This window comes from Dendroctonus ponderosae, unplaced genomic scaffold (assembly GCF_020466585.1).
Source record: "Dendroctonus ponderosae isolate FM_Combo_2020 unplaced genomic scaffold, Dpon_F_20191213v2 Dpon_F_20191213_8, whole genome shotgun sequence".
Classification (NCBI taxonomy): Eukaryota; Metazoa; Arthropoda; class Insecta; order Coleoptera; family Curculionidae; genus Dendroctonus; species Dendroctonus ponderosae.
In genome coordinates this window covers 6,003,854-6,016,074 of record NW_026019016.1, presented here as the reverse complement: position 1 = coordinate 6,016,074, position 12,221 = coordinate 6,003,854, and the positions used below count along the sequence as shown (strand labels likewise).

Below are 12,221 nucleotides of genomic sequence, written 5' to 3'. Positions count from 1 at the left end.
AAAGGAAATTCAAAGTAAGTCACAGTTTGACAAATTATTGTTATTATTGACAAGGGCACAATCTGTTAATGACATAAAACATCATTGCCGCTGTGCCTTTTCATCAAAAAATTGTGGAAGAGAACTTTTTTGATATCAAAAATTTTCGTAATTTCAAGCAAAGATCGTAATTTTTCTTTTTGAATGCTTAAGTATTCCAATAGGCTGCCAATCCAACGTGGGATTTTTTTCAAAATAATGCAACAAAGTTGAAATTCGATCTTCAACTGTTCATACCTTCTAGAAATTTTCGAAAAAAAAATGTCAATATTTGTCTGGTACTCCCCAAGGGAGCCTCTATCACCCCTTAAAAGGAATGACGCCAATTCTGAATCGCCCTGTATGGAAAAAGCGCAGAAAAAACGGTGCTTGTTCGCAATAACATATAATTAGTTCATTAAATGCAATTTTATGCAAGCCACGTATACTTATCGTTGAAAATGATATTGATTAAAACATATTTGTCGGTTTTGGTCAGCAGTCCCGAGTGCAAAAATGTAACTCTTCTCCACTTGCATGAATCTGTCAAATAAGCTTTGCAATCGGTTTCACATTCAGTACACTTACACTCGCATAAATATAAAAAATTTGGTTGCAGGATCAATCCAGGTGCCTTTTATGGGTTTTAGGTGACACTGGCACAGTTACCTTGCCAGACGGTTTAATCACCAGCGGCTTAAACGACTTGATAGGCTGCGCCTTGTACTCAGTTTCCTTTCGCAATCTTAACGCTTCTTCCTGCTGCATTAGCAGCTCTTTTTCCTCTTGCTTTCTCCTCAGTCTGGCTATATGTTCCTCCTTGAGCCGTTTTTGCATTTCAAACCGCTCTCGCTCCTGGCGACGCTGCTCGCTTTCTAAGTGGAAAGGTACGGGCTCAGTTGGGGGCTTTCCGGCTGGCAGCGGAACAAATGGTTCCTTCCGCAGTACAGTGGCTGGTCTTGCTCGGAATTCGCTGCAGCGCGTTTCCGTGCTTGACTGCTTAAAATTGGTATCAATGTATTTATGAAATACTCAAACAACATTTGTATAATTACGTCGCAGGGTTTGCAAGAGTCTGTACTGCTTGCAGAGTTACGCCTTAAACCATCCGATTTCTTGTAGATCGCCTTGGGCACAGGTTTTGCATAAAACTCTCGAGCCCTCTTCTCTTCGTCTAAAATCTGCAATACATAGTTAACATTAATTGGTTGTAGTTCAAAACCGTGAAAAATGTAATATTTTCAAAACATCTTGCCCACGGCAATGCGCCTTCAGATATCGCTATCTCCTGTTGCTCATACTTTTTGAATGTATTGGTCCCTTTTTGTCTGCACCAGTTTGTCCCTTCGCTCAAAGCTGAAGGGCATGGGCACGGTTTTTTCCAATGGTTTCTGTTGTAGGCTTTTGACCGAGGAATGACGCTGCATAGAGTTGCAATTTTTCAAAGACTGGACGATGGCCGGCCGAGGTTGAGGAGCGTCCTGTGGAGTTTTCGGTTTTGGCGCTGGGCGGGCATGGAATATGAACGTTGGTGACGATGGCACTACCTAACATTGATGCATTAAAATAAATTGATGCGCTTCTCATCGTTGATAAATCACCTTTTTGGCCGGCACTTGAGTAATGTTGAAAGGCTGGAGCACGGTATGTGGTCGCTTTTCAACTGGAAGTTGGGGCTTAATTGGGCCTTGCAGGATTTTCTTGTTGACAGGGCGGGCTTTTATCTTAAACCTGCAAATAGAAGCGTTTGAATTAATGTAGAGAATAGTTGAAATCTGAAATAATAAAGCAGTACGCAAAAAACTGCTGAAAACGTCCGAGTTATGTGACAACATACTTGCGAATATTCTCAAACTCAGTTAACTCTCTTTCCATGGTCGACTGTATATTTCCAGTTGGTCGACTACGGGCCTTCGTTTGCAGATATGGACTTTGCGCGTATGTCCTGCAAATAAAAAAACACACACAGAATGTTGATAGATCTCAAATTAGCCGCCAACTTACAGTTGCAATGAACCGATGTTGTGAAGATCCGATTCAACGGAACCGTTGGGTTTACTTCGGAATCGGACGGGCGTGCGAGTTTGGAACTGGTGAACAGCTTCGGCAAAGGAAACATATTTATCAGAGTCTGACTTCGCCAGTTTCTCAGCAGATTGGTATCGTTTGTTGTCAGCAGGACGTTGCAAATTGCTCTGAAATATCAGAATGAAGTCGATTATGAACTATAAATCGCAAATTAAAGACACAGTTGGGAAAGATCGAATTTTTTGAGTGATTTGCAAGGTCAAAGTAAAATAGTAGCCCTATTTAAAGTTTAGTAAATACAAATAGAACAGTATTGAAGCCTACCAAACCGTGTCTTGGGAGCGTGGCACTGCCTTTCGTGTAGTGACTTTGTTGATCAGTCGAATTACCTTGCTCCATGTGTAGGTTATTAATATCCTCTCTGAAACGGAGAAAAAATCATTCGCTGAACTTTTAACCACTTGCATCCGTTTTTGTAATTGTAAAGGTAATTCTTACCTGACCCTTTCCACAGTGCTAGTTTCTTCTTCTCCTCTATCTTCAGTTTCAGAGAACATTATGAGATTTCCAACACTCATCGATCTACGCATTTCTACAGTTTCGCATTCGCCAAAATCTGGAAAATAACTGTGCATAGAGTAAATCTGTAATAAAATGCAGTTCGTAATTGTCTCCAAGCAGTACTGAGCTTATAAGTACAATCTATAGATTGTACATCCTATAGCAAGGAATGTATTTTTACCAAAATGGTTGTGCCGCTTCCAAAATTCTTACTTTTACAATTATACTTATAAGTTTGATTCATTGACTTACCATACATGAGGTTTGGTGAAAAATACATTGACTTTTCGTCGAGCCTCGACGAATACCTTACATCTGGCTGAACATTTGGAGGGTTATTCTCATTATTTATGCCTGAAAACCACACCAACACTGAATTAATATAACATTTTACGTGCAATTATTGTTAGAAGTATTTCAAACTGGCGTTTAGTAACTAACTAATCCACTACCATTTTCTGAACCTATTAATGTGTGCCCTGTAAAACGTTTATACACATGTAAAAAAGCTAAAAAAAAGGACATACTGAAATACTGGTCTACATTCTCATTGAAGTCATCCGAGTCATTGGTAAAGCTCACGTTGGTTGGGACATTGAATACAAAAGCAGAATCGTCTGCCATAATGTGACTTGGCTGCGATGCAAATTCTTAATAATATACTAATAGTTCAATATTAAAAGGATTAAAGTAATAAGAAATAATAGTTCAGCTAGCAACAAGCAAGCAATCACAATACTGTGCACACTATCTAACGAACATCACATTCAAAATACTGTCCAATTGGGATGACACGAAATACTTGTCACAGATACTTTGGAACAGATATCGATATCGAGTAGCCGGTACCTGTTATCGATATTTAAAATAACAACATAACGCAGAACAGGGCTCGCGTACGATGCATGATACAATGAATACATTCAGTATACTGTGTATATTCATTGTATCATGCCTACGATGTTGGTCCAAGCACCAGTACACCAGTGTGTTGATGTAAAACATCTACAACCAATTAGGTTAATTCAAAACTTAAAGCTTATGAGTTTTCTTTTAATTTTTGTAGGACGTAAATCCACCCAATAGGCAAAGTCACATTTCGATAGGTTACACATTTGTTCACATATATGTTATCTAAAAAGGGTTTTTGCCAGATTGTAAATATTTCTTTTTGAGACGTCGGAGAGACTTCTCTGAGGCTGTATTTTGCTCGTAAAGAGTTATACAACAACGTACAATAAAGGAAAATTTCATGGCTGTGTAACCATCACAAAAAGTGAAGTACGATTTTTTTTAAGCAAAACTAAATTCATTATAGAAATTAAAAAAAAACGTTAAAATCGAAGGACTTTTTCGATTTTCGAGTAAACAAATGAACGGATTTTAATCTAGTTTATCTCATTATAGATATTTTTGATAATACCTTTTTTAAAAGTTATGCGTAAAAAACTTTTTTTTCGCACTTTCTATAAAAAAACGATTTTCGCACTTTCTATAATTATTTAAACAATGTTCCACACCCGAAAATCGAGCACAAACTATTGTCTCAATATTCTGACATCCTTCCAAACAACTTCCATCTTTTACCTACATATTTTGAGTGCCCGAAACAGGCCAGTCTAATCTAACTGGACTAAGATAGAGGAGGAAATAAGATTCCGCCCGGGTTCAGGCAAAAATAACATGTGCAAAAAGTCACAGATACTTGGAACAGGCACACATGGAACCTGTGCTGAAAATACTGATTTGTATCATCCCTAGTCTTTATCTATGGTCCGTCAGTCTGTCAAAGTAATTTTGACATATGTCAATTTTTGAAAACACGAGTATGCGCGCCTATCGACATAAAGTATTTATTCACGAATTATATATAATTCGAATCTATTTAATATGTTATTAATAGTGTAGCGACCTAGGGTTGGAGAGACGGCATCGGCGCCCGACAGTCCGCCAACTCGAAGAGAGGAAGAGGAGTCAGTGGTTCGCGTCTGGCGAAAAACGCACGTTATCAATTCGTTGTAATCTAATTCGTTGTAATCTTCTGGAAAAACGAACTCTATTGTTTGTGGTGTATCAAAAACCCACAGTAGTTTCGAACAAAAAATTAATGCAAATTTTTGTCTTAATTATTAGCTTTTACATACTGGTTTACTTCGACTAATTTTTATTTAGATCTGCGCAATAAACTTGAAAAACGAAGATTAACATTTTGAATATAAAACTAACTTAGTTTTACTAGATAACTAAGTCAGTTTTATATTCACAGATTAGAACAGATTTCTAACCACAGAATATTTCCCCTGCGGGGATGTTCTGTGCATAGATAAAGACGAGTAAAGACGTAGGTTCTGTGATTCTAACCTACTTTTCACCTACTGACTTTTTTTTAATTTATCTATGATTCTAACACTATATTAGCCGGGTTAAAACTCGGTTGTACATATCGGTGTTCATAGAACATTCCATTCCAGGAGGATGTTCTGGATCTGTGTTCGACGATGTTAGATATGGTCAGATTTTCAACAGATGAAATAATCGCATTTGCCATGTAACTATGGACAAGCTTATCCAGCGGTTTTTTTCTGGTCTGCCAGTCAGCAGCTTAAACTTCCCGAGCGAAGTAAGTTGTCTCCATCTAAATGAACACAATGGTTACTCAATAATTGTTTTCTAGGCATTAAGTTTGGAGGGCCAGATGACTCTTTTAAATGCGACAGTAAACAGCGATTTGGTTCTCAAGCAACCACTAAGATACCAATATCAGAAGGCCTTTCTCAAACGTCTTCTCAATCAGCTGGAATCGCTTGATCTGGTCGTGTTCGAAGGGCTGTACTCTGCATATGTAAGACTGGTGCAGATGCCCCATCAACTTGGCTCCAAGAGTTTCAATCATTATAGGGTGGGAAGTGGAGGTGATGTCGTCACACTGATTGAAGACGAGAACTTAATTTCTCAAGGCACTACTGGATTAAGAACATGGACGGTTGTTTTTCTCAGATTGCTATGTAGCAACTGACAACTCCAAGTTTTATCTGTTTAAGGGTGCTTTGGCTTTAAGCGAATGGTGTTTGAACAACAAAGACCTCATAACAAACAAGACCATTCTGGAACTGGGATCCGGAGTGGGACTAACAGGTCTTGTTGCATGTCGACATTGCCATCCGCAACGGTTCTGCTTCAGTGACGGCCATCCCGAGGTTGTAAAGACCTTGGCTGAGAATATTAAACTGAATTTTCCCACGGCCAGTGCAGTTCCAAGCTCCAAGTTACGACTAGATCTAGAAATTGACAAAACAACAAGGGTTTCGCTGATGAACTTGTCCTGGGACAATATTGATTGCACCGCTATAGCAGCGCTGGGCAAAATCGACTTTGTGTTGGCAGCAGATGTGGTGTACGATCCCGAGCTATTTCAGCATCTATTGAACGCACTGAAGATGGCTGACGGAGAGTGCAACATTTTTGCTTGCACTGAAAGAAATCCAGATACCTTGAATCTGTTCTTGAAAGAAGCTGGTGAGTTTTTTCTTAGGAGATGCTGGAGCAGACATTAATTATCAATTTCTGCAAATTTTAGTGCATTCGTTTAGGTGTATAGAGCTGTCATGTCCTGAACAGAAAAACTTTACTTGGGAGCCGGTTCCTTTAGTTAGGATTTTTCAGTTTCAACGGAAATCCAATTGACCGCAAAACACTTGTATAGTTCCAGTTTCAGTAATCAATGTGGATTATATGTTTGGGTTTACAAGCATATATCCAGTTCTTCCTTAATTCCATGTGCGCGTCGGTTGAACAACTGCTGAAAAGGAAAGGATTAAGCGTGCCTTTATCAGAAAATCATTGGGAAGCATTTTGTGTTTTGTACCATTGTTTTGGAATGCCTTTATTTGGCACTCAAAGTGGACGGTATTTATTTTATAATTATAATGATGACCACTGGGTGTTTTTTACGATACTTTATTTATGCCTTTTTATATTAAAATTTTATTAGATTATAATCGAGTCTCTATCAACAACAACTTTTTTGTTTACAAACAACAACCGTTGCTACTGGTATCTCGAGCTTCAATTATTTACAGTCTATTCTCAATTATTTTAACAGCACTAACGATTAACAATTCCTTAACAACCATTGGATTAATAAAATTTTGCAATAGAGCAACAGACTATAAATATTTTGCTAATAACTCCTTTGCGCTCACATTTTAATTGTGACTAACGACCATAGAGTAAGTAAAATTATTACTTTCTCTATGCTAACGACCATAGATGAAGACAAGTAGCTAACGACTTCCGGTTTGTCTGTCTTTGCGAACGAACTATAAAGTAGTTTACATTTGAGCTGGCAATTTGCCCAACACCGCAAAGGAAGAAGAAGAAGTAGTTTACATTTTCAACATAACCGATGTTCTTTGAATTGGATGTTACTTTTTTTATTTTGCCATTATCCGATTGATAATTTGAAATGAATTTGGAACTTTTAGGTAAGTGCGTAATGCGTTTGCTCCAATCGAGTAGTTTCTTGGTACAGAGCATCGTGTTGTACGCCCATTACCAATAATTACCCGTAACTTTCCAGAATCATTTGGTCAGAACTATCCCGAGGTAAGCCACAACACAGCCAAATTCAAGTATTAGCGATTAAGAAACATTGCACGGTCTCTAGGAATTCGATGGCACTCTGGACTCTCTATCCATTGCGCTCACCTGTGCTTTTAACAAGCGGGGAACCCTGCTTGCTGTCGGCTGCAATGATGGGCGAATAGTCGTTTGGGACTTTCTTACGCGTGGAATTGCAAAGATTATATCAGGTAGGAGTGGTGATCTGGCATCTAGAGCGTGTTCATTGAACTGAACGTTTGGCACAGCCCATGTGCATCCAGTGTGTAGTATTAGCTGGTCGAGAAACAGCTACAAACTAGCGTCAGCTTCTACCGATAATACTGTGTGCATTTGGGATGTTTTAACTGGAGAATGTGAACAGAAATACAGGTGAGAACTAATGCGGTACTGGCCGAACAAACTTTTTGTACTGGAACATATTTTGATAGGTTTCCGTGTCCCGTGCTAAAAGTGCAATTTGAGCCAAGAAAACTGGAGAGGCTGTTGGTGTGTCCGATGAAACATGCGCCCATTCTTATAGACACAACTGGTCGACATCAAGTGCTGCCTATCGACGAGGATGTAAGCAATTTGCCTGAGAAGAACTGGCATGTTCTTTAACTGGCCGTTGTAGGGCGACCTTAATATTGCTGCCTCCTTTGACCGGAGGGGCGACTATGTGTACACTGGTAACGCCAAAGGCAAAGTATTGGTTCTGGACACCAGAACGCTAGAAGTAAGGGCGAGCTTTCGCATAGTACTGGGCTCATCCAGTGCCACTGCAGTGAGGAGCATTGAGTTTGCTCGAAGGGGCGAGTAAGTAAAGGAAGCAAGTTATTCTTTGCGTATTAAAATGGTGGCGCGTTTTCAGTAACTTTTTAATCAACACAGCAGATAGGGTCATTCGGGTATACGATAGCAAGGAGGTCTTGACTTACGGCAAAGATGGGGAGCCTGAGCCTATCCAAAAGCTTCAAGACTTAGTTAACAAGTAAGTGTTCTTGTCGTATTTAAAATTCTGCTCGTTTAAAGCTTTAAGCGGGTTGTCACGGAAGGGTAAGATAATAGGTAATAGTTTAGGGCATATTATATCTTGTTTTGTGCAGAACGATGTGGAAAAAATGCTGCTTCTCTGGCGACGGCGAGTATATTTGTGCAGGCTCTGCTCGACAACACGCTCTTTATATCTGGGAAAAGTCCATCGGAAATCTAGTGAAAATCTTGCATGGAACCAAGGGAGAACTTTTGGTGGATGTAGCCTGGCATCCAGTGCGCCCAATCATCGCCAGTATATCATCAGGTAAGTGAAAAGAGTTCTAGGGAACTAAGCAAATTATCAGTTCTGATCAGGCGTTGTGAGTGTATGGGCGCAGAACCAAGTGGAGAACTGGTCCGCTTTCGCACCCGACTTTAAAGAGCTGGACGAAAACGTGGAATATGAGGAAAGGGAGAGCGAGTTCGACATTGATGACGAGGACAAATCGGTAGCGAGCGGCGGTGATGCGAAAGAAGATACGGACTTGGAGGTTTTCTACTTACAAACATGTCCGATTGACTTTCGCCAACTAAGTATTAATGTTTTAGGTCGATGTTTGTCAAGTGGAGAAAGTGGCCGCGTTTTGTAGTAGCGATGAAGAAAACGAGAACAACGACTGCCTTCAGTTCCTGCCCATCGCTCCGGAGGTATTCATTACTTCGCTGAGTTTGTTTTCTGGTTTTTTAATTTGCTGTCTGTTTCAGATCGAAGATCCAGAAGACAACTGGACACCCACTGATACGAACATCACAGCCTCTAACACGAGCACGATGCCGGAGCCAGCTAAAAAAAAAAAGTACAAAACTTACGATATTGCCCTGGAAAACGTGGCTGAAGGAGGTAATTTTGGCAGTAAATGAATGACCAAAGTAGAGTTAGCTAGACCAGACATGCCATAGTTCTATACTAAGCATAGCAAGGACAATTTAAGTTTTTCAGGTTTTTTCATTTATGATCTGTTAAGGCTAGTTACAAAACAAAAATACTGATTGTTGTTGAGGAGGCCTCAAGCCTTCGCTAATGAGCCTGTATTGTGCTACAAGTATGTACTAGTTTGTACTTCCCACCCAGAAACAGAATTTTTAGTTTATTTCGTAATGTTTCCTAAGTGCCTGTGACTACATATTTCCACGTGTAACGACAGTTTATTTCTTTCTGAAATTTGGAACCAATTCTCTTGCACGCCTGGACTCTGTCCATTGTACTGAATAAATATTTTTTTTATATTTTTGCCTGTTTTCATTTTATTTTGGGTGCTGTTACGTGACTGGTAGTTTACACCGTTAATTAATGTGTTGCAGCCTTTGGATGAGAAAAGAGGAATGGACAACCCTTCACTTAAAGCATGAAGACATATTCCTTAGTTAGTGGTGGTGCATGCAAGATCTGTTATAAAGTAAAGTATTTTTTCCAGAAGTACACCCATTGGTAAGCAATAAGTCTAAGGATAAACACGGCGCAGTCTTAAAGAAAGCAGGAAGGCCTAAGAAATAGCTTGATGTGTATAAAAAAATGCCCGTCATTTATTTTTCCATCATATGTATATTTGTTTCCAATCTTACTTGCAAGTAAGACTTAATTTAGTTATGAAAAGACGCTTTTCCAATGAGGGCATTAATATTAAATTTTGAAGCATAAAGTGTGACTCTTGAACGCTATGTACCTTTTCTCTGCCATGATATGGTAATTAAAGCGATTTTTTCTGAAAAGAATGTATTCACCAGAGCAGAATTATTTCACAGTGTAAAAAAAGATAACAAAACATCCTTAGGGTACCTAAACATCAACATAAGGTAACTACTTCTAAATATAGTGAAAACTTAGAATTTGTACTAGCTTGCTTGCTATCAAGTCAGAGGAAACTTGCCAGGATTGTTTGAAGCATTTCATTACAAGTAAATATCCAGCATAAATGTTTTCCACCCCGCTTGACCCGAAACCGCTCGAGGTGTTGATCGTTTCAACCAAGAACGATCTTTCGGGCTTTGTTAAAAGTCAAGGTAATTTGGAAAACAACTTTAATCAACATCCAGACATTCGTTTGCCTCGCAAGCCTTTGCATCAACGTGTGCCCCTAACCTATCAGAACACCCACTCCGAGTCTAAAATTGTTCTTCTGGTGATTCATAAGTCCGCTAAGGGCCAGGTTGAAAGGCAGAGGACTGAGTTTCTTTTCTAGCACAGCACCTACCGACCAATTCGAGTCTATGTGACCTGGAAGGATAACAATCAACCCATGAAAGCCTAAAACAACTAACGGAGAATTGTACCTTTAAAAACCATCTCACTCCTAGGCAGATCCACTTGGTACGCGATTGAGGCTACCGATTCCTGAGTTCGGTTGTTCGTTTCCAATTCCACTCCGATCTGCAGCTGTTTGCTGGCTTTTTGGTAATAACATAAATGCACACCTGATAATCCTAGGGTACCGGATATCTGATAGTTTTCAGTGGAGTACCTGCAACGATCTGTTGTAAAAACAATTCCTTACTTTCGAAAGTATTGAATCTTACTTTGCTGCTGCACTGAGCAGCGCAATTTCCCCACCGGGTAGGTTGGGACCCTTCTGGTAAGCCAGTTCGGACCCCAGAGCAAGTCGGGGTGTAACAGCCTGCAAATAGTGCAAAACCACCACTCCAGTACTATTAATAATATCTGGATTGGCCATCGTCAAGCTGGCCGTATAGTCATTGCCCCTGTAGTTCAACGTCAATTGTCCCACTTGAAATTTGGAGTTTTGCACTTGGGCTCCAAACTTGGCCTGCAGCTGAGGTTGTAACTGATGTACAATAGTCGCGTTCAGGTTGCCCGTAGGGTCGATATCCCCGAGCAAAATTGGGAAAGATTCATTGGGCGAGATTTGTTTTGTGCCTACATAGGTGGCTCCAAACCTGTACCCACTAGGAGTTACAGAGCTCATGTTCAGACTGTGCGATATTTGAAAATGGTTGCTCAGACCTCTAGTGAGCATTATCCGGGCCCCTTCAAAGCACGTGGGAAATACACCTAACAGAAGCGTTTAGAAAGTTCTAAGCAAAGAGGTACGTATAGGTTAAGGCTACTTACTTTTGCACTTTGTGTGGATATCCTCCAAAGGGCCAGGATTTTCTGGGGCTCCATTTGTTGGGCTCTTCACCTCGGCAGCTTTCTCCGCGGTGAAAACCGCTCCTGGAGCTTGGGGCGGCGGGGGAGCCGAATAAGCTGCCTGAACATTTCCCATGTCTTCAAATCGGCAAATGCAGTGACAGGTGACAGAGTGGAAACGTCAAGATCACGGCCATCTGACCTTATGATACAATGAATACAAGGTAGGATTTTGCGTCGATTTGCGTGACGTCAGTGGAAATCACTGCCGGGCGTGCTTTTTTCCTGTCTGCTAAATGTGATTAAATATAGCTTATTTAGTCTTTGTAACATTTAATTATTTTTTTATAAATCCTCCTTATAATTACAAGATGCTTTGCAGCAGATTTTAGACTTGTAAATTAAAAGTAACGAAAATTTATTTATTTTGCACACTACCACAGTTACCAGTTGTGCAATAAAGTATAGCGTTTGCTGAAAATGTATCCTTGCAGAAATAGTACATTACGATTCACGAGACGGAAGTTCAAACAATGACCCAATGTTACTTTATTATTACTTACGATGGAATATGCGGTTTGTTGTGCCGCGGATAATACGTAAATTTTAATACAAATGAAATGACTGCACACCGCATTTTTTACATTTCTGAACCGACACATAAAAGTAGCAAACAATCTATAGTACACTTTCCAACTCCCAAACGCAAAATGCTCAGTTTTGTCTACAAAATTCCCGAACATACCCAAACGCATTGACCCCATGATGCAATGAATTCATTGTGATACAATTAATTCATTTCGTTTGGCTCAACCCGATTTCTCAAATGACACTCTGGCAACACAGCACGCTAAAACGCTGAAAATCAGAGATTTTGTAAAGAAATATTTAG

At 39.8% G+C, this 12,221-nt stretch overlaps 4 protein-coding genes and 1 long non-coding RNA gene across 6 annotated transcripts in view; 3 read left to right on the top strand and 2 right to left on the bottom strand.

The window, feature by feature from the left end:
- LOC125505461 overlaps nt 1–1,615 on the top strand; it is a 3,536-nt gene extending 1,921 nt beyond the window's left edge. The window contains exon 2 of the long non-coding RNA XR_007282187.1: nt 1,419–1,615. This is a non-coding gene — a long non-coding RNA (uncharacterized LOC125505461). The remainder of the gene's footprint in view (nt 1–1,418) is intronic.
- On the bottom strand, nt 409–3,433 carry LOC109534350 (targeting protein for Xklp2). 2 transcript variants are annotated; one of them, XM_019900000.2, is made up of 10 exons: nt 3,135–3,433; nt 2,860–2,961; nt 2,545–2,662; nt 2,371–2,467; nt 2,023–2,213; nt 1,856–1,963; nt 1,620–1,749; nt 1,320–1,565; nt 1,074–1,199; nt 409–1,017 (listed from the first exon to the last, which is right to left on the bottom strand). In XM_019900000.2, exons 1-10 carry the CDS (start codon nt 3,229–3,231, stop codon nt 640–642), a joined length of 1,593 nt encoding a protein of 530 aa, XP_019755559.2. In that variant the 5' UTR covers nt 3,232–3,433; the 3' UTR covers nt 409–639. The 2 variants fall into 2 exon arrangements, with proteins under 2 accessions (XP_019755559.2, XP_019755560.2); XM_019900001.2 differs by having other exon boundaries at nt 409–1,014; nt 3,135–3,422.
- Nucleotides 3,434–4,931: 1,498 nt separating this feature from the next.
- On the top strand, nt 4,932–6,765 carry LOC109534385 (protein-lysine N-methyltransferase EEF2KMT). The gene is made up of 4 exons (XM_048668934.1): nt 4,932–5,227; nt 5,282–5,590; nt 5,649–6,123; nt 6,185–6,765. The coding sequence occupies exons 1-4, from the start codon at nt 5,162–5,164 to the stop codon at nt 6,289–6,291; spliced, it is 957 nt and encodes a 318-aa protein (XP_048524891.1). The 5' UTR covers nt 4,932–5,161; the 3' UTR covers nt 6,292–6,765.
- Nucleotides 6,766–6,823: 58 nt separating this feature from the next.
- On the top strand, nt 6,824–9,475 carry LOC109534383 (retinoblastoma-binding protein 5 homolog; the record flags this gene model as incomplete). Its single annotated transcript, XM_019900049.2, is given in 11 exon segments — nt 6,824–7,091; nt 7,187–7,212; nt 7,274–7,418; nt 7,476–7,599; nt 7,659–7,791; nt 7,844–8,025; nt 8,081–8,200; nt 8,316–8,509; nt 8,560–8,735; nt 8,794–8,892; nt 8,950–9,475. Coding segments are annotated over 11 exon segments (1,374 nt in total). The 3' UTR covers nt 9,106–9,475.
- Nucleotides 9,476–10,246: 771 nt separating this feature from the next.
- On the bottom strand, nt 10,247–11,552 carry LOC109534384 (mitochondrial import receptor subunit TOM40 homolog 1). The gene is made up of 4 exons (XM_019900051.2): nt 11,312–11,552; nt 10,759–11,251; nt 10,516–10,703; nt 10,247–10,459 (listed from the first exon to the last, which is right to left on the bottom strand). The coding sequence occupies exons 1-4, from the start codon at nt 11,463–11,465 to the stop codon at nt 10,320–10,322; spliced, it is 975 nt and encodes a 324-aa protein (XP_019755610.1). The 5' UTR covers nt 11,466–11,552; the 3' UTR covers nt 10,247–10,319.
- Nucleotides 11,553–12,221: the final 669 nt, after the last annotated feature.

Bases quoted from the DNA above. Each gene is read 5' to 3' on its own strand.
- LOC109534350 (XM_019900000.2), bottom strand. From the start codon at position 3,231: ATGGCAGACGATTCTGCTTTTGTATTCAATGTCCCAACCAACGTGAGC. The intron at 2,962-3,134 runs GTATGTCCTTTT...TGTGGTTTTCAG, and splicing joins GAATGTAGACCAGTATTTCA to GCATAAATAATGAGAATAAC. The intron at 2,663-2,859 runs GTAAGTCAATGA...GTTATTTTCCAG, and splicing joins TTCACCAAACCTCATGTATG to ATTTTGGCGAATGCGAAACT.
- LOC109534385 (XM_048668934.1), top strand. From the start codon at position 5,162: ATGGACAAGCTTATCCAGCGGTTTTTTTCTGGTCTGCCAGTCAGCAGC. The intron at 5,228-5,281 runs GTAAGTTGTCTC...ATTGTTTTCTAG, and splicing joins GCTTAAACTTCCCGAGCGAA to GCATTAAGTTTGGAGGGCCA. The intron at 6,124-6,184 runs GTGAGTTTTTTC...TGCAAATTTTAG, and splicing joins TCTGTTCTTGAAAGAAGCTG to TGCATTCGTTTAGGTGTATA.
- LOC109534384 (XM_019900051.2), bottom strand. From the start codon at position 11,465: ATGGGAAATGTTCAGGCAGCTTATTCGGCTCCCCCGCCGCCCCAAGCT. The intron at 11,252-11,311 runs GTAAGTAGCCTT...CGCTTCTGTTAG, and splicing joins TATCCACACAAAGTGCAAAA to GTGTATTTCCCACGTGCTTT. The intron at 10,704-10,758 runs GTAAGATTCAAT...AGATCGTTGCAG, and splicing joins CTGCTCAGTGCAGCAGCAAA to GTACTCCACTGAAAACTATC.